At 42.0% G+C, this 25,671-nt stretch overlaps 2 protein-coding genes across 2 annotated transcripts; one reads left to right on the forward strand and one right to left on the reverse strand.

The window, feature by feature from the left end:
• The first annotated feature begins 1 nt into the window (after window position 1).
• LOC113009777 (protein LCHN-like) lies at window positions 2-15,248 on the forward strand. The gene is made up of 9 exons (XM_026148308.1): window positions 2-906; window positions 5,370-5,469; window positions 5,682-5,840; window positions 10,500-10,656; window positions 10,748-10,886; window positions 11,197-11,328; window positions 11,470-11,620; window positions 12,258-12,326; window positions 12,605-15,248. Exons 1-9 carry the CDS (start codon window positions 519-521, stop codon window positions 12,798-12,800), a joined length of 1,491 nt encoding a protein of 496 aa, XP_026004093.1. The 5' UTR covers window positions 2-518; the 3' UTR covers window positions 12,801-15,248.
• On the reverse strand, window positions 15,171-25,671 carry LOC113009776 (FYVE, RhoGEF and PH domain-containing protein 4-like). Its single transcript, XM_026148307.1, has 16 exons — window positions 25,379-25,671; window positions 22,715-22,855; window positions 22,023-22,587; window positions 21,421-21,898; window positions 21,066-21,211; window positions 20,679-20,835; window positions 20,460-20,598; window positions 20,218-20,276; window positions 18,928-19,071; window positions 17,689-17,861; window positions 17,543-17,573; window positions 17,353-17,436; window positions 17,087-17,212; window positions 16,851-16,994; window positions 16,612-16,752; window positions 15,171-15,643 (listed from the first exon to the last, which is right to left on the reverse strand). Exons 1-16 carry the CDS (start codon window positions 25,497-25,499, stop codon window positions 15,344-15,346), a joined length of 2,949 nt encoding a protein of 982 aa, XP_026004092.1. The 5' UTR covers window positions 25,500-25,671; the 3' UTR covers window positions 15,171-15,343.

Here is a 25,671-nt window from a genome sequence, read left to right on the forward strand (position 1 = left end):
ACTTTGGCTAATAAATGAATAATTTGACCGTTTATAAAAAAAATATTACTATAAAATGTGTCGTATTGGCTACGCTGCTTTATAAAAATATAATCGTAGTGATCGAAAGTGCGGCACGCGAAAAGAAGACGTTAAAGCGCAGGCTACATTCAAGAAGACAAAAAGCAGTCGCGTTCCTAACTGTTTTGAAGCCAGTCTCAGCCAAGGGAATGTGACAAATAAAATTGCGAAGAGTTTTGAACGCAACTCGCATTAGACGAAGGAGTTGCCCTCTCTGAACAGCATCAAATTTATGATCACCAGATACTGGAAAGATTTTAAAGCTAGGCTTTCAAGCTGCTAATACGTAATGTTTATTTAAAACGAGATGCAGCCGTTATGAATAGCCGTTATGAATTAGGAGTAACTTCGCTGTGAAGAAATTGCTCTGAGTTCTAGTTATCCACGAATGGACCTGGTCACTGTCGGCTGAGACATCATTTACAAATCCGCGGTGAGACTGAGGCGGGACCGCCAGGATGGTGGAGCGGTCGGACCGAGCCCCTTTGCTAGACTGGGAAGAGGTTCCGTCCGCGGAGAAGACCGGAGGTACTTCTCCGACGAAGGAACGACTGTCGAGTCCCTCCAACAGCCGTGCCTTAGGATGCTCCGCGCCCGGGTTTGGGTGGAGCAGCGGACCAGGGGGTCCCATTGCCAGCAGGTCTGTCTCCAACGCAGACGGCTGCAGCGCCCCGCCCGCGACCTCCAGCGATCTGGCGGGTACAGACGAAGCGCTGCCACCCGACAAGGAGGAGCATCTCTCGGATACAGGACCGAGAGAGGTGTCGCTAGAAGACAGGATGGTGAAATGGGAGGAAAAGGACCAGATAGTGTCGGTGTTTGTGGTTACATTCAATACCAGATCAGGTCAGATCAAATGTACTTATATGGAATTTATTTAACCTTATAAAAACAAATACAGGCAGGCTTTAAAAGAAGGGCAATGATCAGCTTATAGACAGGTCAGAATAAACAGATGCAGCTGTTGTGTCTGACGCTCAGAATGACCAAGTCTGCAGACCACCACAGGTGTGGCTTTTTCTGACCTGCAACAGTAGTTTGGAGACATTATCTAAAGGCACGACATCTTCTGCAAGCCTAGTGGCAGAATAAGCCATGACAAAATGTCAGGAAGAGTGCTGTGGTAGAAAATCAATCAGCTGGTGCTTTATGCACAGTAGAGCCATACATTTTTAATGACAGATATGTTAAAGACAGGGGCGAACCCACTATGAAACAGTTACTTAGGAGGCAGGAGATCAGGTTACGATTCACTGGATTTAAGGCTTCATGATGATGCTTTGGAGGCATGCAGTGCAGGATATTCCCTACAGGGTGGAGCTGGCCACTTTATGATTTTGCGGTGTCTGGTTGAGTGAAGACCAGGAGCATGGTGTGATGAGCAGTTTTATTTTCTAGATTTGACGAAAAGAATCATAAGTACCTGTGTTACAGGGGCTTCACTGAAAGACCTCAATTAGAAACCAGCAAGCTACCAGATAAGCTGAAGCTGAATCAGTTCCCAGTTCCCACTCATCAGTGTTACCGTGGACTTCCAGGCCACTCATGACCCGATCCCACATGCTTGCTTATTGCTGGAACCACGTGATAATACATTTTTATCTCCACAATATAATTTCCAGTTACATCATTCTGTTAAGGAGTCTAGTCTGTGGTATGATAAAAACAGGATGACACAAAAGATGTTCATTTGTAGGATTTTAAAAGAAAACCAGATCAAATGAGCAGCGGCACATTGGACAAATTCTTCTTTAACCACCACTTAGAAACATCAGTGCCCTTCTAAGTCGAACGCCACCCAGATATGTTTATAAAGGAAGGATGCATCAATATAGAAGTATAGTGTCTTATAATGGTAGAGTTGTCACAACATAATATAATGGCAAATATTTTTATATGAAGTCAAAGGAGCTTGCAAAGAAAAGCGTCTGGACTTCTTTAAGTTGCTTGAAGACGTTTCACCTCTCATCCGAGAAGCTTCTTCAGTTCTAAGGTCAAATGGTGGGGAGTCCCAGATTTAAACCTAGTGGGAGTATCCCCCCACAGAGGGACAAAAGGACCCCCTGATGATCCTCTAATCGCCTGAGCCAAGGTGTGAAACTGGGTGTGGGTCCCAATCAGCCAGGGTTTCGGGTGAGCTCATTGTGAAACCTGGCCCCACCTTATCATGCGAATTCCTGAGGTCAGATGGCCCTGGATGTGAGTGGGCGTTAAGGCATCTGGGGAGGGAACTCAAAACTGGATTATAGATGGCAGACAATTGGTGTCGTAAACCACCGTCTCTGTTCAAAGATGGTCGCTCACACTGGACATAGATGGCTTCTTTCACTCCTTTTTCAAACCATCTGTCCTCTCTGTCCAAAATGTGAACATTGGCATCCTCGAAAGAGTGACCTTTATCCTTAAGATGCAGATGGACTGCTGAGTCTTGTCCTGTGGAGGTGGCTCTTCTGTGTTGTGCCATACGCTTGTGAAGTGGCTGTTTGGTCTCTCCAATGTAGAGGTCTGGGCATTCCTTGCTGCACTGTACAGCATGCACCACTGATTGGGACCCACACCCAGTTTCACACCTTGGTTCAGGCGATTAGAGGATCATCAGGGGGTCCTTTTATCCCTCTGTGGGGAGATATTCTCCCACTAGGTTTAAATCTGGGACTCCCCACCATTTGACCTTAGAACTGAAGAAGCTTCTCGGATGAGAGGTGAAACGTCTTCAAACAACTTAAAGAAGTCCAGACGCTTTTCTTTGCAAGCTCCTTAGACTATGATGACCTGGATGACTGAGAACCTTCACAGACATTTTTATATGAAATAATCAAAATCATTATTTGTAAGATGAAATTATTTACACATACATATACAGTTACTTACAGTGAATATATTTATTTTTGTCATTACTCATATTTTGAGTGTTATTCATTATTCATCACATATCAAACAAAGCAAAGTTACTGGGGGAGTTATTATGATTATTTACCATGATTTCTTTCTTAAAGCTTCTATGCACATTACTGTAACATTGTTAGAATATCGATGTGTATATATATTTTCTTGTGACACAGCTATCTATACACTACACCAGTGAAACTAAAGGATTCCCCATGCTGGTTTGACCTACCACCTGGTATGGCCCGGATCTGGCCCCACACAGTGTGCTTACACATGGCCCACATACTGCGAAGAATGACGGCCCTTTGGTGGCCCAGATCTGGTTTGACAGATGGGGCCCACACATGGGCCAGCACAAGGCCAGTTGCAGACAAACTGGTGGTCCTGTGCTGGCCCATATGTGGACTACTCTGGCAAACCTGATCTGGGCCACCAAAGGGCCGTCATTCTTTGTGGTATGTGGGCCATGTCTAAGTTGTGTGCAGCCACGGGCCAGTTGTAGACACACTGCTGCTGGCCCTGTGCCGGCTCAGAATAGTTTCAGCTCTGGTCCCAGATGTCAGCCTAATGTGTACCTTAATCAAGCCATGTAAAAACAACATGTGCCAGAACATGCAAAACAGTGCAAAAGTAACATGACAAAACTCTGTTCACACAATGAATGGACTGATTCTTATATAGTGCTTCTAGTCTCCCTGATTACTCAAAGTGCTCTATACAACATGCCACATTTACCCAATCACACACTTTCTCTAAACTGAGTTCTTCCTGACTACATTCATACTCTTGACATGCAGACTAGAGGAGCCAGAGATTGATCCACCACATACGTCTTATCATGCCAGAAGTCAGCCAGCAGTGCCGGCTTGATACCAGATCCGGGCCAGACCTGCTTGCTATGTGGGCAGACTCACTTCGGCGTGACTCCCATTGGCAGCACTTATCAGATGAATGAGAGCGAAGGGAACTGAAGTGAAAAAATTTGTACTGGATAAAAAGGTTAATAATGGAAAAATGGCAGACAGTGAGGAACAGCAAAGTAGAGCTAATTACTTGAACTGATATACCGTTATAATTGTAAAATAATAACACGTATACAGACAAACAACATGGTGAATAAATACATATATTTCTCCTCCTTAAGTTATAGAAATATATGTGTCCTCTGGATCTTGTGGTACTCTGCAAATATCTAATTTTAATACTTTATAATGTTTTTTTAGAAAAGGCACTGAACTGAAGTTATATAACACGAGTTCTTCATCAAGGTTGTTTTCTGATACACAGCATTTGATGTCAGATACGAGATGAAGCGCCGTTTTATGACTCATTCCTTACATCGAAATGAAACATAATAACACAGAGGCAGATGGACACATGAAAAAAAAATCATCATTAGTTTGTACTTGAAGGTTCAGTCCCTGAGCTCATATGTGCTCATGTTAGTAAATAAAGCAGTTTATCGCAAATATGCTTATGAAATTTGATTTAGATTATCATGCAATATATTGAGCATCACAGAATCGCTGTATTGTCATTGTGGGCAAGTGTTCGTGGTTTTCATTGCTGAGTAACTTCTCTCGTATTTGTATCTGGTATGTGGATGTGTTATTTGGGCAAATGTGTTCCTGGAAAGTGTAAGTGTCCTAAGGTGCACCAGGTCCTAGACAGAATTCAATATAATTCAATTTTAGTCATATAGCATCAAATTACTGCAACAGGTGTCTCAAGCTGCTTTATAGCAGCTTTAGGCACTCAGACGACCCCCTATGAGCAAGCACTTGGCAACAGTGGGAAGGAAAAACTCCCTTTTAACAGGAACAAACCTCAGGCACACCCAGGCTCAGTGTACAGGGATTTTGTTATTCCACCTATAATAATGCTGTAGGATGCTGTGAGAATGTTTAGACAAAATTTGGATTTTAGGATAATTCCTCCCGGATGTTAGTTGTGCATCCACACCCATAGATCATAGATCAAAGCAAAACCAGATGTTTGTAAAATTACTTTGACTTTCCATTCTTAGCAAGACCCATGAGTAACATCTGGTCCATACACCTAGCACTGCATGAGAGTCAAAGTTAAACACTTGAAGTCACTACCAGCTGTCGGTAAAGCATCTTTTCTTCGTGGATGACAGACACCAGCAACTTCATATTAAGCACTGATCAGCTCATATTTCAGCAGAAACTCTTACGCAGAGATCTCATGATGAGATTGAAAGGCACACTGGCTGAGTCACCTTCGGTTTCTCAGCTCCTGTCAGCTCATATTTGCTCAGCTGCGTCAACCAACAAGTAATGAATTCCAGGGAATATAGTTGGACTCCTGAAAACACACTGTCTGTTCCTGTATCAGCCTATATCCATTTATTCAAGTTTTATCATTATTATTGTCTCTGTGCTGTTTGGGTGTGATAGGAAACATGCTGGAGTGGTGTCTGCCCAAAGACATGGACCTGGATGGAGTGGAGTTCAAAGCCATTGCCAGCGGCTCCCACCGAGTCAGCACAGACTTCATGTAAGGATCAGTATCTGTGTCTCTTACACTCTTACACAGCCGAGTCGCTAATTTTAAGTATTAGGATGCACCCCCATGTCCTCATCCTGGCAGGACAGAGCCGAGGAAAGTGTTGCCTGACAAAAAAAAAAAAAAGGAACAGCCATCTGGCAGCATCTTTGCTTTTTCATGACTCACGGCCTCATCTGTGTCCCTCTCCCCTCTTTCCACAGCTACTTCCGTAAGGGCTGCTACTTTGGCCTCGCCTGCTTTGCCAACATGGCAGTGGAGAGCACGGTGGAGAGGGGGGCCAGGATGAAGTCGGTTGGGATCCTGTCTCCCTCCTACACCCTGCTCTACCGCTACATGAGCTTCCTGGAGCACCAGGTCAGGTAAGAGCACTGAGCTTGTACAATGGAGAGCTCTGCTCATCAAGATCTATGACTTTCTATCAACGAAACATTTAGACCAACCAACTGAGTGTACTTTTTCGTTTTTTAGTAAAGAAAATAGCATATTTTTGGGAATTGTGGGTCACTCTTATTTATATTGCATGTTTAAAAGCAACAGAAGTTTACCCAAAGTGCACATGAATTAACAATGTAATTATCCCTGCAGTGTGCAAGCAGGGGGTGGGGAGGGGGGGCTGTTTTCCTATCTGTTTTTGGCCCGGCACCTATCCCCTTTCTTTGGTAGGAGTGTGCATGTATTTTTCTAGCTTTCATAATATTTTGAATAGAGAATACTTCAAAAACAGTAATGGCAACAAAATAAGATGAACATCAAGCTACAGTTGAGAGAAATATAAAACCCCTACCGAACGGACACAAAATGCAAAGGAAACTTTTTCAAAGACAGTGGAAATTGGAGTTATGTGATGTGATGCCTATTTTGAACTGGTTTAAGGCCAGTGAGTGAGTGACTTTTTGTTTATAATGAAAAAGAGTTGACCTTCGTTTTAGTCGACTGTTCAAGTTGAACTCTAAGAAAACTGGTTTGAAAATTTAAAAGGACCTAAAATAGAACCCTGTGGTACACCTCAATTAATGTTACTTGTACACAACATGTAATTACCTGTAGTGACTGAATGCAGTGTTGATTAAAAGTCTTGACCCCCTCCCCCTCTGTTTTTTTCTTCCTAATAGCCAGACTTGTAATTTTTTAATGGGGAATGTTTTAAAGCCACTTGACACTTTTAATTACTCAACTATCTAAACAGAATAACCAGAGTTTTGTCTAAGCATAACACCCATCTTCAGATACTTTTGTTATCAGCAGCACGTCACATAACACATATTTTGTTCACTTTTTTTTTTTTTTGTTGAATCTACAAAAATGCCAAAGATAAGCTTGAAATAAGTTTGCAAACTAAGTCAATCACAAAGGGTCATTAGCTGAAAATTTGGCATATCATGGCACTGTGTGCAATGCGTCCTTAAAAAAATCTGGGGAAACTGGATAAGTGAAGGATAGGAGAAGAAGTGACAGGGCTAAAAACTAAATGCAGCAGACAAACGGAATCTGAAAGTCATGTCCTCAAGGTCAGTGTCAACATTTTCAAATTCCAGATGACTAATCAAACAAATGATAAGAAAGCTTAACTTAGAGAGTTCAGGCTAAAGAATAAAGGTGGGCATACCAAATATTAACTTTAAATCAAGAATTTGTATTATATAAAGTATTTCCTGTTATGATTGGATGTTACAATAAATTCCTGCACCTATTACCAGCTGTTCTATTAAAAAAACTATAAAGAAATGAGTACGCAGTACTGTAGGTTCTTTTTGGTCACTTGTTAATAATCCAGATAAATGAAAGGATAAATATATCAGAAGAAGGTTTTGATCAGACCACATGTCTTCTCCCAGAGAATAAGTATGTCCTGATCTCAGATCAGATGTTTAAATGTCCATGTTTCAAGTCAGTGTTTCTCTCAGTGCTGAGATCAATCGATAAGATAGTGAGAAGTCATAAATTCAGCAAATCTTCCACTTTGAACAAACTGCAATGAGTTATTCATTGATCGATAAATGTTTAGTGTTATATTGTGTCTTTATTAGAGATTAGACTCACCCTGGGTCAGTATGATTATTCACAACCAAATGTAGCATTAAGAAAATGGCAGATTTTGGCCAATTCTGAGTGAGTTTTGCTCACTAGAATAACAAACGGTTTAAAAAGATTATCACTAAGTGTCCTACAAAGAGACAACATCAGTGTCTCTACAGCTATTTTTGGTATGTGGAATGGAATCTTGTGCTTGGCAGCAATGAAGTGCTAATTTTCACCTCTCTTCACTGTTAATCTGTGCAGTTGTGCAGAGTGCCGTGCAACATGCTCTGAACAGAGATACCCTGAGTCCACGTGCACAAAGACTAAATTGGCACAGAACCAGGCTTCCTTGTTGATCCTCTGTCATGTGATCTGCACCAGTGTATCCCGTACAGTCTTATCGCCTATAGTTCACCTCTCATTGTTATCACACAGTGCAGTTTTGGTAAGGAGCTGCAGAAGAGCAGTGACACTGAGACTAAAGGCTAAACGATCATTTCTGTATATCATTATTTCATTAATCACCAAAAAAAAAAATCAGTAGCTTAACAGTGAGCATTCAGTGTCCATGTTTCCTTTCTGTGCTGAAACAAGTCTGAAAAGATGTAATCATAAGAAATTTCTGCCTGATGTGGGTGTGCAAACTTGGCTAGTGGGAACACCCTTAGCACACAGACACACCTGGTGCAGACTGGTGTGTTTGCTGTCGAGCAGCTGCACAGGGAGCAGTTTGGGGTTAAGGACAACGTGGAGGAGCCGGCGGCGCCGTTTTACTTCCACCGCTCAGAATCGCTCGATCTCTTCTATACAAATAAGTGAGAGCTCTACATGCAACAGAAGACACCGGCTTGCTTACAGCAACAGCTCGCACTTTCCATGCTTCCTGTTTTCTCTGAAAAGAAGCACATTCCTCCAGACAACACTTCACTTCCCTTTATTGTTACTAGTGGTGTGCACAGGCCCTTTTACTCCAGTGCCTCATCCCAAGCCGTGCCACACTTCCTCCTCAGCAGCTCCTCGAACACGTCTCCCTCTGTTCTCGGACTCTCTTTCTCCCTGCTTTCCCTGACAGTCCTCTCTTCCTCTTTCCACAGTTCCCACACCCTGGCCTCTCCTGGCCTCCAGTCATGCAGCGGTCATGCTCTTTACTCACCAATTCCAACATAGCTCACACCACATTCCCCATCTGCTGGCTGCCATTGTAGTCGTCTGTTTCTTACATAATGGCCTCTCTTGCTGGTCACAAGGCAATTAAGATATTTAGCAATTTGCGAAGAGTTTCCCCCCTCGCTCGCTCGATCTCGCTGCTTTTTTAAACATGTTCTGTTATTTGTTTTCTCTTTGCACCCGCAGCTTGTGGAACTCATTAGTTTTGCAGGGAAAAGCTAAAAAAAGAAAGGTGTGATGAATGAAATTGTGTCTTGGCATAGAGTAACTGCAGCCTGAAAACTCTAAGCAACTCCCACTGCAACACAAAACACATTAAAAACATTTACAGGTGATAAATGTGACCCTTTATCTTGTAGTAAAACCCGACAGTGGAGCCAGAGCGACTAGAATTCTACCTTGATTTGAGATTAAGCACAAACAGCTACTTGATAAGTACTTACCCTGTGTGATGAACCTTTGAGGCCTTTAATAAGATTCATTGCTGAAACTACTGTTTTACTAGTTGAGTCACAGAAAATGGATCCACAGTAGGTTTACAACAACAATAACAAAAAAGATTTATCAGGCCAAAAAGGAGCATTTGGTAATTTTAGTTTCTAATTTGGAAGAAATAAAATTTGAAAAAAAGACAATATTAAATCATTTCTGAGGTTCAGGAGTTAAGAAACATGATCAACTTAAAGTTTAGCTCAAATCCATGAGGAGTAAGCTGCATATTGGGAAAAAAATTAATGAGCTAGCGTGACTTTCCCCCTTTTTTGACAGAATGGTAGCTTTGGCAGCACAGAGTAAGAGTTTAATGCAGTTTATTAATGTTAAAACTGAATATATTACATTGCTGTTCCAATCTAGTTTATCAGTGAAAACTCAATGAAACTCATAGACTGTATATAAAAGATGGATGCAGTTGCCCTAACTTTACCCACGACCCCTGGTAAACGTCAGCATTATCATTTTGGCTGCTGCAGCTGAGGCAGGTGCTAAGTTATCAGATAACACCAGCTAGCTGATGCAGACCAGATGAGTGCACGATAAAGTTACCAGTTGAGGGATTACAGATTTTAGCATTTCTGCAATGACTTCATTTTACAGAGGTTCCTGCCACCAACAACACTACAAATTAAATAATCAGCTGATCTGAGCAGGGTAAACAATTTAATAAATCACTGAACATAACACGTTTTTTTTAGATAGCTTTTATTTCTTTCATGTGTGAAAGAAAAAGATATTGTCTAAAATATCAAGATATCAGACTTTTAAATCACCAAATATTGGTATCAGTATCAGGCTTCTAAAAATCCGGTTGGGCTCTATTTATCCTGATGTGCTAGACTAAGGTTGATACTACTTGGAAAGTAAGTCCTGAAAAAAATGTGAATAGCTTTCATTTGGCAGCTTTAAGTTAGTTATTGAGACTTCTTGGTAGCATTTTCTTTCCCTCAGACTGACGTCCAGTCCACCGCATATTGATGGGAATTTGAGCCACATTAAAGCATGATTTAAGGGCCATACAGAAATTCATTTGTGTAACAAAACCCTGCCGATGATCATTTGTTTAACAACACCGCTGCACTAATGAGCGAGAGTTATGTGTTCCACATTTTATTTTGAAATCACGGCTCGCTCTGATGAACAGTGTTTGCGTTTTAACTTAATTAGCTGATGGCCTGAGCAGCACCATCTGTGCAGACACAGAGCAGTGAACTGATTTGAGACGGTGTCTGTTAAACTGATCATATGGTATCTGCATTTCTTTTTAATAACCCGCTGTTTTTTTGTTTTTTTTTACCTCTTTCTTTTTTTTGGATGCCATTGTTACCTTTCTCTAGGCTCCAGCTTCAGTCCCCGGGCCACTACTCTCACCTTGAGGCCTTCTATGAGGACAAGAGAGCACTTCTGCCCCCTAGTGGAGACGCTGTTGTCACTGCGTTACCAGCCAATGCTTGGAGTGCAGCAATCAACCACAGCATGCATCCTGAGATGAAGGTGGGATGGACCATTTTATTCCTAAAACAGCTTAAATGATTATTTGTTCTTCAGTAATGCATATTTCTTCACTTGGATACATTTGGAGCAGATCACCCACCCGGCCGGCTGCATGTCCCACTTCATCCGCTTCTTCGGGGAGCAGATCATGGTACTGTGGAAACTGGCTCTTCTCCGCCGACGCATCCTCATCTTCTCTCCTCCACCCGTGGGTGTGGTCTGCTACAGAGGTGAGAAACATCTGGATGAAGGTTGACTTCCCTGTTATTGCTTGTCATCTGGTCCTCAGCAAGGTAGTGAAAAATGTTTCTTTCCGGAAATGTTAATCAAGTCCTTAAAAAACAGAATCAGCCAATTAAATCTTTGTTGTTTACTAAGCTGTCACGGTGTGGGGATTTCACATCACAGGACAAACAGTTCCTTTCCAGCTGTAGCAGCTTTTGTTAGCCCACACATCACGCGCACATTACCTGCTCTGCTCCTCTCGGTCTCCCCCACACTCGTGCATCATTTCTCTAATTTCTCCCTCCACCCCGTCAGTGTACTGCTGCTGTTGCCTGGCAAACATCTCTATCCCCGGGGTGGGCGTGGCCGTGCCCGAGTTCCGGCCCTTCTTCTACGTTAATGTGGCTGATATCAGCGCCCTGGAGAACGAGCTTTCCTATGTCGCGTGTAAGTAGATGCTCAAAATAAGTTGACGTTTGTTAAAAACAAAAAGCCTCACTAAAAAAACAGACTCATCGGGCTGATGTGTAACCAGGAGAGCTGAGCATGTTCTTAAATTTGAGGGATTCTGCATGTTTGTATGTTTAGGCACCACTGAGAAGATCTTTGAGGAGAAGAAGGATCTGTACGACGTGTACGTAGATAACCAGAATGTAAAGACCTACAGAGACGGCCTGAAGCCGCTGCTCCGCCTCAGCACAGCCGACAGGGAAAAGTATCGTAAGCTCACCGAGCAGAGGTAGGCTAAAGTCTGCTTTTTAAAACATTAACAGGCTCAAAAGTTTGAGTTTTGTTTTGGGTTTTTTTTTTTTTTTACAAATATTCTTCTTCACTTGGTAAATCTTGCTAGTACGCTTTTAGCTTCAGAACGGCCTTAGTTTTTCATGGCATACCTTCATTAAGCTGACAGGAGTGACTATCGGTGCGGTCTTCTGCTGCTGGAGCCGATCTGCTTCAAGGTTCAATGAATTGTGTGCACAGAGAGGCTCTTCTGCATACTTTGGTTGGGCCCAGCAGGTATTTGAGTAAGCTCAGAGCAGTCTGGACATTCTCCTCTGACCTCTGACCTCCGTACGGCATTTTTGCTCACAGAACTGACCCACTGCTGCCCCTACTGTACTTACATGTAGCAAAAGTTAACATGATAACCCAGGAGAAACAGTTTGCAGCTGTAGCGTTATGATTTAACTCTATACATTTAGTCGTGCTAATGTTGGTGGTTCGGACCTGCTGGCTGGTGGGGTTAGCATGTTAAGCCTACATACAGCCTCACAGGGCTGCTAGCCTGGCCTTCGTTTTACTGCTAGCAGCTGCATGTGTGCACGCTGGGATGACTTTGTCTTATGAGAACCTCTGTAAATTGTGTGTGTGTGCAGACAGATGCTGCTGTACTCCCAGGAGGAGAATGGAGACTGTGTGTCCAGTGAAGAGGATCTCTTTATTCTGTGAGTACAGAGCAGTCTATTTAATCGGTCTAGTGACTAACTACAGTACTCGGAGCAGACACGGCTCTATCTTATGAAGATTGTAGAGAAAGAACAGTGAACAGGCAGTGAGCCTGCTTTATTATCCTCATGGTAGCTATTACGTGTCACAGAGGGTCGTTTTGTGCTGATTTTGTGATTTCTCCACAGTTACTGTTATGAATAGTGGAGGAAAAAAGAACAGATTGAACAGATTTCAGTGACTGACTCGTCTGCCTTGTCTGCCTGGTCTACCCGAGGTTTTTCCTGGAACAGAACAACAGGATTTTCCAGACGCTGAGCGAGGTGGCAGGAAGCCCCGACCCCACCGTAACCCAGGAGAGCGTGAGGGCCATGGGCCTGGATCCGCACGGAGACAGGCTCTTCCTGCTCCACCTTCTGGAGATCTACGGCTACGACACCCTGCTGGTGTCAGAGCAGCTGTGCTGCAGCTGAGAGTCGCCACTGCTGGTTTTAGAAGGTGGGCTGACTTGCCTCGAGCCAACTGAGAGTGCTGCACTTCATGGAGTCTTCAGGACAGTTTGAGCGTCCAGAAACATCTCTGGAGCTTTTGTTTCGTTTTGTTTTCTATCTCCACCTGCTTCTTTTGTTTGCTGTAGTTTTGCTCCTTCATAACCTGTTGGCAGGATCAACAATAAGTCAGCTGCTGTGGTACAAACGAAAGTAACGTAGTTAGTTTTACTCAGCACAGCTTCACAGAGGAGATAAAGTAACTGTTTGAATTTCTCAAACTCGGCCGAGGAAAGAAACGCGTCGTTTGAACACCGTAGGAAGCCTCTCCGAACCCAGGATCGATGATATAACTGATGCTAAACTGGAACAAACAGAACTGGGGCATCTAGTGGAAGATGAAGACAGAGAGATGGAAACTTTTATTCAAACTTGTTCAAACTGAAAATTAATGTATCTAAGTAAAAGAGTTAGGGTTGTTGTATAAAATATCGATTTTTCCTTTGTGTCGTGTGTCCATGTGTGACTGGAGGGCCAAATTTCAGGCCACTGTTGCTCTCCTTGTATCAAGTGCTGGATTTAAACATCCAATTAAGAAGCCTCTTTGTCGATATCAGGGCCTCCTTTTTTGTATCCTCACTAACAGGTCAAACTGCCTTCCTCTTAAGTCCGTAAGCATAAGCGTTTAAGTGGCATTTAAAGCAGCTAATGGAAGATGTTGCTGAGTAATTTCATTGACATCTCCCAGGCAAAGCTAAGACTACAGATCATTTGTCTCCATGCACACAGAGGAGTTTTGAAATGGCTTGTTGGCACCCAAAGTCTCTTTCATTTTTCATTTTAATTTACCATCTCCAGTGTCAAGAGAAAGTAAGGAAGAGAATGAACTCACTATATATTTTCACCTCCAGCAAGTCAGGGGGTGAGTGCTTTAGCTTTTTATTGCCTCCTTTTCTGGATGCTGAGTATGGAGCTTGCTGGCAGGAGGAAAAGAAGGAGACAAAGAAGATTGATGCAGAGGGTTGTTGTGACAAGAGGATGCTAGAGATAGGGTGAAATGGAGGCAGACGATTCGCTGTGGCGACTCCTATAGAGAGCAACCGAAAGAAGATGATACTGTGAAATACTGAGGTCAGTGTACGTGCAAAAAAAAAAAAAATCGCTTTAAACAAAAGCTCAGGTCTTAGACTGATCCTGGCTCTGTATGATGTCAGTAAGAGAGGATATTCCTAATATGGTAGCAGATGCCCCACCCACTTGCTGTCTGGAGGGGCAGCCAATCAGAAGAGAAGGTGAAAGTGAGCTAAAACTTCAAACACAGGATGAACTCAAGGGCTACACCAAGGCCCCTTATAAGTTGAGCAAGGATCCTTCAAGTACATCCTAGTCCTAGAGCTGAACCATTTAGCTGGAAATGAGAATATAGGTTCACTTTATCTAAAACACTAATGCATTTTTTATAATTATACATTTGTTTGTTCAGGTTTTTTTTTTTTGTTTGTTTTTTTAAGAGTTCCTTTGTCTTCAAAAGCTCACTGCTAAAATAGCATGAGTTAGCTCTTTTAGCAGATAGGACCACGGCACCAGCTAGCAGCAAAGTTTGTAGAGCTGTTTTGTAAGCTGCACACTGGATTGATCAGTTTTTGGTTAAAACAACTGTTGATCGTAGATAAAAGCTGGCTTAAATGTGAGGTTCTACTGCACAACCAACATGTATAAAGGACATCAGAGCTCTGGTGGCAATTTTATCAAAAGTAAAGCTTTTCCTGTCACAATTGTTCATGTAAAAGTGAAAAACTATCCTAATGGAGCTTCAAATCTGCTTTCCTTCTTGTGGGATGTTTTCAGGTTTAGCCTGCACGTTTCCACAAGTCAGATACAACTGCCATCAAACACTACAGCCAATGTGTGAGGAAGTTTCTTTATTGTCATCACATGACCGCTTCATGGACATGCAGTCAGACAGGAACATTTGTATTCATCATCTCAGTGACTGAAACACACTGTACAGTAAATGAACCTGGTGCTTTTGGTTTCTATGTGCTGCAGACATGACAGGATGTAAACATTCCTTTTCCAGTTCTTTTCGTGTTTTTGTTGCTTAGCTGTAAACTGTTGAGTGTAAATATCCACTTACTGTAATAATATGTGAAGAAATGGGATCAGCTGAATGTGTTTTATAAGGCGATCGTGATCCCGCAGAGCCTCTGTGTGTCACTGGAACTCTTTGCAATCGTGTGTTCTACTGTCTGCTGTAAGAAAATAACCTTGAGCACATTTTCTCTCTCCACTTGGCACCTTAGCACTTGTACAGAGCTAAAGCAAATGCAGTCGTAGTTGAAGGGATAGTCTCACTCACGTTAAAACGCCTTCACTTTATTTATTTTACTGTAAACCATTTCTGAAATAAAGTGCACAACACTTTTAAAGACAGTTTTCAGAGTACTGTAACCTTTGTATTCATGAACTTTCATTTTACAACAATGGACATTTGTTCTGCTGTTGCATACGTGACACACTACAAACATTCAAGAGCGATGTTCCTTGTTGCCACTGACTACAAAGTTCTCACCACTGAGACTCCCATTAATGCCAGACCTGATTCCTCTGCTGTTGTCACAAACAGCCAGTGAGCATGCTGTACGCCATCCTGTCACAGCAACTTTCAGAGCACTCAGCCAGCTGCGTTTGATGTCCCGAGAATCGCAGGTGAAAGTGTGGCTGGTTTTGGACTGGGTCAGACAGAAGCAGGACTGACCCTGAAACGCCTGGGGGAAAGCCTCTACGCTGCAGCCCAGTAGAGGTATAGTGAAGAGGGGCTTTAAATCCTGGAAATGTAGGGACACAAACAATGATTCAAAAAGGGTTTGTTTTAAATGACAAGACCCATAGCAGGGCTGCAATAAAAGACTGGAGGCTGAACCCTTTTATAACATGACACCATCCTTCACCTGTGGGAGGGGCAGCACACCAACCAGCAGTACATTCGTTAAGAACAGAAAGAAAACCATGTGCACCAGGAGACCAAATGACTTGTGGAGGGATGTATTTAAAAGCATGTTTGGCATAGGTAGGCTCTCTTTGCCTTCACTGGTTTAATAATAACAGAAGACTCCAGTCAGACACGAAGGACGTTTGTCATCAAAGGGTTCTGTTGTACAGTAAGGAGTGTTTGACCAATTATCCAAACACTGGTGGTGGCCAGTCATACCCCTCAACCCCCTAGTGCAGGGGCAGGGGAACTCCAGGCCTCGAGGGCCGGTGTCCTGCAGGTTTTATATGTGTCCTTGATCCAACACAGCTGATTTAAATGGCCAAATTACCTCCTCAACATGTCTTGAAGTTCTCCAGAGGCCTGGTGATGAACTAATCATTTGATTCAGATGTGTTGACCCAGGGTAAAATCTAAAACCTGCAGAACACTGGCCCTGAAGGCCTGGAGATCCTCACCCATGCCCAAGTAGATGCACCTATGGTATCAATTTAAAAGTCCTACATTACTTCATTCTCGAGTTATCACTTTCGCAAACTTTGTGTCCGTGTTGCCCACCTGCCCGGCAGGGTGACCGCAACACCCCATCAGTCTTTTACAGCTGAGGGGCAAACACTGCTTGTACCATACCATCTTTACAGTCCCAGCTGCATTTCAAGTCTGTCTTCATTTGACTGTATAAAGTATTTGCTGTGTTGCAACATAATATCCTGGTGTCCCAAAGAAACACAGTTTTACCCTTATACGTAAAAGCAAAATCCCTTCAACATTATTATTATTCCTGACTTTTTCAGAGCACTTTACCTGTGGAACGGAGTACAGGTAAAGAACCGGAGGCTCAGCCCTGGTGAGCACGGACCACACTCGCTGCCAGGTCTGGGGGTTGTCCCCATACTGCAGGAAACCACTCATTACACTGTCAGTAGGCCCTGGAGATGCTTTGGACTGTGGAAAAACAAAAACCAATGATCAAAATTTGTTAGGTGGCCTTTTTGATCTAAAACAACCCATAAAGTTTAAATAGTTGAAACGACAAGGCTCACATCCAGCATTCTTCTCTTTTTTCCATCCAAGCCCTCCCCTCTCGGGCCAGTCAGGATGGCGTAACAAGCTTTACACACTTTGTTCAGCTTGTAACCGTCATACTCTAAAGCCACTTTGTAGTCTGAACACTTCCAACACACCACCTGTAGAAACAGAGAAACCATCATGTGTGAGCTGTTCTCAGATAAAGTTCAGTTTTGTGTGATACAAAGCTGCAGTTTATCATGTCACCCACAAAACCACAGGCACGGCAGTGATGTCTTCTTCTGGTAAGGGCGTTAAAAGGCTCCATGCAGGACATACACAGGATCACCTCATTGTCTCTGATCCAGCGAGGGGCTCGTTTGCCAAGCTCCTCTGTCTGTGGAACACATTTTGTTTTAAAACAGTCTCCAGCCCCCCGGCAACCTTGAATTAAATAAGCTGAGGAGAATGGATGAATAAACATTGAGGAAAGAAAATCCTCCTTTACTCCATATTCCTAGAATTGATACAACTTACTGGTTCTGCTACAGTAAGCTCCCTAGAAGCCAGTCTGAAGGTATCATTTTTCTTCTGAAACACATCAATGGCTTCACGAATCACCTGGGGACAAAACTTGCTTTAGAAGATGAGAAAACTCATTTTTTCCTAATCAATGTATCGTTTAATGTCTAGAAAATAGAATTTAATAAACAAAATCTGATTATACCTTTATCCATTCATCCCGATCTTGCTTGGAGCTTGGAAAACCAAAATTGAATGCATTTACAATTAATAAGTGTAACTGTTCAAAACAAAGTAAATAGTTAAAAACATAAACAAGAAGAACTGATGTGCTTCAATCATGACATCCACCTGGCCTGCAGCTCAAGGATCCTTTCCCTTCCAGATATTTGGAAGGTGTATGGATGATCCTCATTGGTGGTTTGCTGCACCTGCATCCCATCCATCCCGATCCTGCAGCGCACAGTGAAACGCTGACCGACCAGGCTGAACTTTGGAGAGCAGCACAGCAGGAAGTTGTTAAACTGTAGATAAAAGTTACCAAGCAATCAGTTATGCAATGAACTAGTGTTAGACTGATGACAGCTGGAGTGAAACAAAGATATCCATTTAAGCAAGTTATGTCTTCATGCAAGCTCAATCATCCAGGTAAGGAAATCCCAAAACGTTCATTCTGTTCATCTGGATGTAACATTTTCAATGGGAGAAATGTTTCGGCACTCATCCAAGTGATGAGTGTCCAGGATGTGAACATCCTCATCATTGAAAGAGTGTCCACTGTAGGTGTGAATAGACTGCAGAGTCCTGGCCTGACGAGGTGGCTCTTCTGTGCCGTCTGCTTAGCCAGAGATTGTTTGGTTTCCCTGATGTAGAAATCCTGGCAATCCTCCTGCACTTAACAGCGTACACTATGTTATTCTGTTTGTGTTGGAGGACTGATTCCTTGGGGTGGAGGGATAACTAAGTTTTAGCTTATGGAGCAGTTGTCCTTTTCTCCTCGATCGGCTGGAGCTTTCTTTAGGTGCTCGCTCAGCTTTGACAAATGTCCAACTAGGATAACCACATTTACTCAGGGCCTTCTCACCAGGCCAGGACTCTTCAGACTATTCACACCTACAGGCCAGTGGACGCTCTTTCAATGATGAGGATGTACACATCCTGGACAGGGAGGAATGCTGGTTTAAGTGAGAGTCAAGAAGGCCATTCAAGTGAAAATGGAAAGCCCATCTCTGAATTGGGGAGGGATCTAAGGGTGCAGCCATTCCCCAACTCTGAATGGTACTCATGGCCATTGATCAGTGTTCATGAGAATTTTCATAATCATGAAGAAGGAACTGACCTCCCAGCCCATTGTTCCTTCACTGGGCTGGTTTCAGTCATTACTGTACTGTTTATAAGATTGAAACCTGCAGTCAGCTGAGACTGAAGACGTCACTTGGATGAGTGACGAAACGTTTCTCCCACCGAAAACGTCCAGATGAACAGAATCAACTTTTTGGGATTAAGCCACTTATATTACTAACTTTACGACAGAGGTAAGAGAAAAATCAGTCACAGATAGGGTGTGCATGTGTTTCTATATACACCAACCAGGAACAGGTGTCTCTCCATGGCTGATGTGTTCCTGGCAGCAAGCTTGAGCAGACGACCTTCCCTGAGAAACTCGTTGGTTGGATTCACAACTTCCTCCTCTCCAACCATCTCATAGATCTCCAAGAGTCGCTTCAGACCCTCCTGTTAAGGAAATGTTCACAGATAAAATACTGGAACAGTTCAAGACAATATCAGGAAACCTTAGAGGTGGGACCAAGTCATTGTTTTGCAAGTCTCAAGTCTTTATCCTCAAGTCTCAAGTAATGTCAGGCAAGTCAGAGTCGAGTCTCAAGTCACTGGTGTAAAAGTCCGAGTAAAGTCACAAGTCTGAAACTTTGAATTTCAAGTCCTTTCGAGTCTTTTTAAAAAAATAAATAAATAAAATATAAAAAAGAAAAGTAAATATTAGACCATGTAATTTTTAAATCTTTGTTTTTCTCAACACATGACGAAATAGTGAACTTAGAAAATATACACAAATTGTGAAATTGCACCTCTATAAAATGCAGCTCAATTAAACCTAGCTCCAAGAATAATTTTCACCGACAGTTCTGAGATAAGCTGCATGTTATTCTTGGATGCGCTTGTAGGACCAGCTTTAAAATCGCATGACAAAAATATCATACACATTTTAAAAAAACAACAACAAAAAAACAAAAAACAAACCCCACACGTATCACCAAGGGAGCCTGGACAACATTTGCTAGTTAGATGAAGTCAGCCATCTCATCGTAGCAAAAGCACCACCACCTACCGTTCTTTATGCAACTTCAACTGTCGGAGAAAGTTGGAAGTTGTTCCATCTGTCTGTGATTCTCTTCTTGCATGTTTTGCATATTGCATTTTGGTTTTTTGTTCACTACTTCATAGTTTATGTACCTGAAAAAAATAACTCCTTGCAGCATTTTTGAAGTTTTTTTTTTTTTTAGTTTTTTTTAAAAATCTGGTTAATTTGATTGGCTGTGCTACAGCTCACGCACACATATGTATGGAGTGTGGTTTGAATAAATGAAGTGAACTAATGGTGCACACTTTCTATATAATATGCGTGTAAAATTTTATATTTGGGGTGAAATATCAAGTCTTTTCAAGTAAACCGGTTCAAGTCCAATTCAAGTCCCAGGTCATTGGTGTAAAAGTCCAAGTCAAGTCACAAGTCTTAGAACATTTTTTCAAGTCAAGTCTAAAGTCATAAAATTAATGACTCGAGTCCAAGTCATGTGACTCAAGTCCACACCTCTGGAAAACCTTACAATATTGCTAAACAGTATCAGTAATGTTACATACGGCTTTTTGGATGGCACTGTTAGAGTGTGTGGCTGCCATGGAAATGGTCTGCAAGGACTCTGTTGGAGGAGACAGGAGGCATTACACACAGTAGGCAGAAAAATGGGGGACAGTGATGATGAATGTATAGTAATTAATAAGGCAACACAAAAATTCAACATAAGCATCCATTACTAATGGTGTGACAAGACCATCAATAACAAAATGAACAGGTCAATGGTATAAATACACAGACAACTTGCTCTGTGTAATCTCATAATCCGGGTCATCTTCAGGCAGTTTCTTCAGGTAATCCTTCAGCAGCATCTCATAACGTGGAACCCTCTGGATTGGCTCCAACATGTGGTGCTGCAGGGTGAGTTTGCCACAGATCCCCTGACTCTAAAACAGACATACAAAACCTTGTGATGAGAGAGGAATATGAATTTGCGATGATGTATACCGTGCAGAATATTTCTTACCTGTATGTCCTGGATGATGTTTCTGAAAGCAGAGGAGCGTTCGGTCCAGGTCCTCACCAGCTCCACTGCATGGTCGAAGTTTCTGACGTAGTCAGCGTACATCCTCAGGAAGGGTGCGTGCTGTAGCAGAACCTTACCCAGGCCTGGGCTCTTACACCTACATTTAAGCAGATGAGAGGGCAAATGTAGGGAGCCATTACATGTTGGTTCACATTGGCTTTAAAATGAAACAATAATTTGGACAAGAGTGCAAAAGCATTTAGCTTTATGATAATATGAAGGTTATGAGCTTCTCAGGTTAACTGTATAAATAGCAATAATAACAATAAGGCAGTTTGTATTTGGGTTGCAAGTTTATGAAGTGTACCAACTCTCTGAAAGACTCACCAGTGTGTGATGCAGTTCTCCAGGTCAGGCAGCAGAAACTGGCTGTGGAAAGAGTAGATTGAGGAAATGTTCGCAAAGATATTTCTTATCACCTCGGGAGGAAATGAGCCTCGACCTGCTTCTTCTGTTAGGCGTGAACAGAAAACCTGAGGTGGGAGGCAGCGAAATGCAACATCACATTTAGTTTCACAGATATTAATCTTCTACACAGCAAGTAAACGTCACTTATGAACAGCAGTGATAACATGATTATTCTACAGGATTAAACAGTTTTTAAGTTTCATTTCAATAACTCTCCGTTTAAGCATTGTGCACATATTTGTCTTTTAGACGTGCCAACAGCATAAACACTCACCTGGTCTAGCAGGTGGAGGCGGGTCACATAGGCCTTCTCTGTTTGCAGGAGTTCAGTAGCGATGTTAAACAGCTTCTGCTCGGTGCTCTCTTTATTGTTCGCCTCATCTCCTTCCCTCTCTTCTTGCTTCTGTTTCTCCTCCTCATTTTGTTCAGCTCTCTCATTGTGAATCTTCTCATCTTCTGTGGTTGCCACTGTCCACTGGCAGCAAAACTTGGAGCCATACCCTGTAGGCATCTTGCCTTCTTCCATTTTGTCATTTTGCCTCATCCCATTTGCTGCTGGCTGTTTGTTCTCCTGCACAATGCCATTCATTTGTCCTGGGAAATGCTCTATGCCGCTGTGTAACAGATGCTCTTCATTTGTGGTAAGACTGCGTCTATGCTTAGCTGATGCTTTGACGGTGATGGCAGGTATATTAAAATTGGGTGAGTGCAGCAGTTTGAGTGGAGAGCGCTCAGCTTTATCTGAGGGAATCCTAGAGGGGAAAAAAATATAAATAAATAAATAAATGTAATCAATTAAAAAAAGAAAAAAAAAAAGACTTTTACACTTGCTATGCAACACGCACTACAAGAACATATCACAAACTGAACAACTACCTGCTCTCATCCAAATACACAATCAGGTCAGGCACACTCAGAGACTTTCCTGCTCTCTTCTCCCGTCTTTCTATTTTCTCGCTTGAGATTCTGTGCAGTCCTAGCAAGGATTTAGAACTCTTGGCAGGGCTGTAGCTTCCCATCTTCCCTTGAACAGGGCTCGAAGCACGTAGTTTTCCCGTGAGAGGTCTATAGTTTCTTGGGGACAGCTTACCGGGGCTGTGGCCTTCTTCTCTCAGAGGGCTACAGCTCTGAATGCCTCTTTTGCCTGGGCTTGGAGATCCTGATAGTGGCCTGCTTGTAAGATTCAGAATCCCCTGAGGATGTCTGGCAGGGTTGATGTGTGGATCCAAAACCCCATTCAGAAAATAACGTCCCCCTTCTTTACTTGGAGAGTCTAAACAATTCTGTGGGCTTACACAGGAAATAGAAACGCCATTGCATCTATTCTGGTTCTCCTCTGTTCCATTATTTTGCTGGGGTGGCACTTTTCCTGGAGTGAGACTGCAGGCTTGATCTTGTCCTACCCTCGGAGGGCTCTGGAGGTGATCTGGTTGAGGAGGCACTGCAAAGACAGACATTGTGGTTGCTGAGCATCTTTGCAGAACAATGAACAGCTACAGTAACAAATTTGCCATGTGAGGCAACAACATTGCAAGTTGTGTATGCAGTTTGCAGGATTTTAAACTTACCTTGGGGTTTAAAAGGTGATCTCTTCGTTGGGCTTTTCTCATCATCTTTTTCTGTAGCAATTTTTGCGATCAGTTCTGGTCCAGAAACTCTGCCATGAGCATGGCCACCGTTGTATGAACCACTCACACCACTGCTCACATCTGAAAACAAACACTGTTATTAAACCACACATGCTTTCTGCATGTTGTAGTTATTGTAGTCAGTTGGTTACACATTCAGAAAACTAAACATTTAAACATTGTAAAATCATTGAGCCACAATTTAAACTTTTCACTAGTATCAGCTACAGCCAACGACCAGGAATCTGCCTCACAGATCCTCCTTTTTGCTTTCGGGGAACAACATAAGACATCTCTAAACTGAAGAGGATGATTCAAGGTCATTTTCCTTTACCAAAATTTCTACTATAGTTGCATTATTAAAAGCTCTGATTTTGTTTTTTTAATCTCGTTAAATGTTTTTATGCATGTTCACTGGACATTTTTCCTGGTTATTTTAAAGCATTTCTTCTTCAGCTGCTAAAATTTTTATTGATTTATGAAGAAGAGTGCAAGTGTCATTCAAATATTCTTAGCTTTTTTTTTAAAGTTTTATAAATCAAGAAAAGTTGTTTTTATTTCTAAGTAAAAGTATTTTTTTCATTTTCTGAAAACGTTAGCTGCCCCCTCCAATTCTTAACTAACGTACTTAAAGGTTTTATTTAAAAAAAATAATAATAAATTTTAAAAAAAGTGTGCTAGTCCATTTCATGCTTTCTATCAGGTGGTGATTTTCCCACAATGATATTGTTATTAATAATCTTGTTAATATTAAAAAGTCAAGTACCTGAATTCTCTGCAGTGACTGAATAAAGCTCCCTTTTCATGCATGCACACACAGTAAGGATTCTTTTACTTTCCAAATCCTCCACAAGCATTTTTCATTGTTAGTTAAACTGGTCGTAATAGTTACGACCAGTTTAACTACCCCCCCCCCCCCCAAAAAAAAGTCCCATTAAAACAAACAAAACAAAACAAAAGAAACCACACACAGTATTTATGGCTTCATTGAAATCTGACCTCTAACTGTATTGACTGACATCCTTACCCAACAACAACTACTTGTAATTGTGTAACTTATCGTTTCCTTACCTGCACATTATAGCCAAACCTACGCAGTAATATTAGCTACTTGTTAGAGAGTGTAAAGCTTTCCAACTAACGCCTTGCTGAAGTGTGGTGGATTGATTGGTCACGTGGAGGGGCTAAAGCCGACATTCTCTATGTAATACTTCCTCTTCTTACTTCTGGGTATTTCATCACAGAGTCTAACCTTTGCCAGTTTTATTAGTTACATCAGCGTTTACAAGACAACATGAATCTGAGAGGAACTGCAAAGAAACACACTGACTTTTTTTTTTTTTTTTTAAATAAACTATCATAAAGTGAAACTGTGTCTATGAGGTTTTTAAAGGGCACGTAGGTAGATCATTCAACAATACAATTCTTAATAACAATCAACAACTAATTTGGGAAATTTGTTATTTTTTCCTCTACCAGCTGAAAGCTACTGTTAGGTTTTCTTACCTTTAGATGGAGCCAGAGTGGGTTATTCTGCCGTGCAGAGGGCATGGCGCTGAGCATAATTGCATCATACAGTAAAGGCAATGTTTTAAGTTATCTTAAGGAAATCTTTGCCTTTTCTTCCCATTTCTGAACATGCAATAAAAACTACTCTATGCAAAAAGCTGTGTTCTAAAACACAGCTTTTTGCATAGAGTGGTAACCTAAAGAATAATTTGCATTCAGAATATGGATGCCACTCTTGCATGCGACAGTACCATTGACACCAACATACTTCTAAGCACATAATTCTGCCTCAGTGAGGGAACAGTAAGACTTTGTGTGGACGCTTTTGAGTGGAACTGACAAATGGTGGTCTCAAAGCACAAACTGCCAAAGTCCAGGCTGAATCAGGGGGAAGAGATTTCACATCAGTAATCCAACAAGCTACGGTGCCAAATGTGGCTAAAAAAAAAATTCAAATACACACAGAGAGAACAATCCAAAGGGACTGGATTTACAAAGCAACCAAAATAGTATTAACTGATGTAATCCGTGCATAACAAGGAGGGTCAATGCCCTTACCCTGCTGCCCTGGTCACCCTCATACAGAGCCAAAACTGCCAGTGTTAGCTGTGCCTTTTTATTTTCAATGCATTTTCTTTGCTCTTAAGCGTTTCGACTTGCAGACAAAATATTAGAAAGCCCTTTAAAGTATAAATATTATATGCACAATTACAGCACCACAAACAATGGCCTCCGGAGGCTAAACATTATCAACTTTATAGCATGCAGTCTCTACTGCTGGACTGATAATTTAGAGTTCACTAGTATTAGCTTATAAATTTGTAAAACTGGCAACTACACATAGAAACGGGATATTACAGAATACAATAAGTACTGGTTATGAGTATGAGTGTAATATGAGTTTTATTGTGAATATTAGCTTATATCTACCAGCTTTCACTGCAGTTTACATTTGCCCCTTGAAAGGATAAACTACTAGCATCAACACAAAAGCTAAACTCTCATCTGTTTATTTATTTTTAATTAACACCCAAAGTTGATGCAGTCTAGAAGCCAATAACATCATAAAGCCTTCCAAAGCGCAAAGTATCTCACCTGAGGTTTGACAGTCACCCACAGGACCTTGGACTTTCCGTCTGACCGCCACTCGTCTGAACTCCTCCGTCCCACGGCTGTCCCTCAGAGTCAAACTATTCCTCTTCTTCAGGTCAAACATGGTGACAGAGCAGCCCTGCTTTCAAATTCTGCCCACTGAAGCAGACGCTTCACTGAAGTCCACGAGCTCTTAATCAATCGGAGAGCAAACGCGAAATACCAGCAAATACAAGATCCTGCTTCACCTGTTTAATCAGCGTCACTAACGTCACGTACAGCTGCTGATAAATCCC

This window comes from Astatotilapia calliptera, chromosome 17 (genome assembly GCF_900246225.1).
Source record: "Astatotilapia calliptera chromosome 17, fAstCal1.2, whole genome shotgun sequence".
NCBI lineage: Eukaryota > Metazoa > Chordata > Actinopteri > Cichliformes > Cichlidae > Astatotilapia > Astatotilapia calliptera.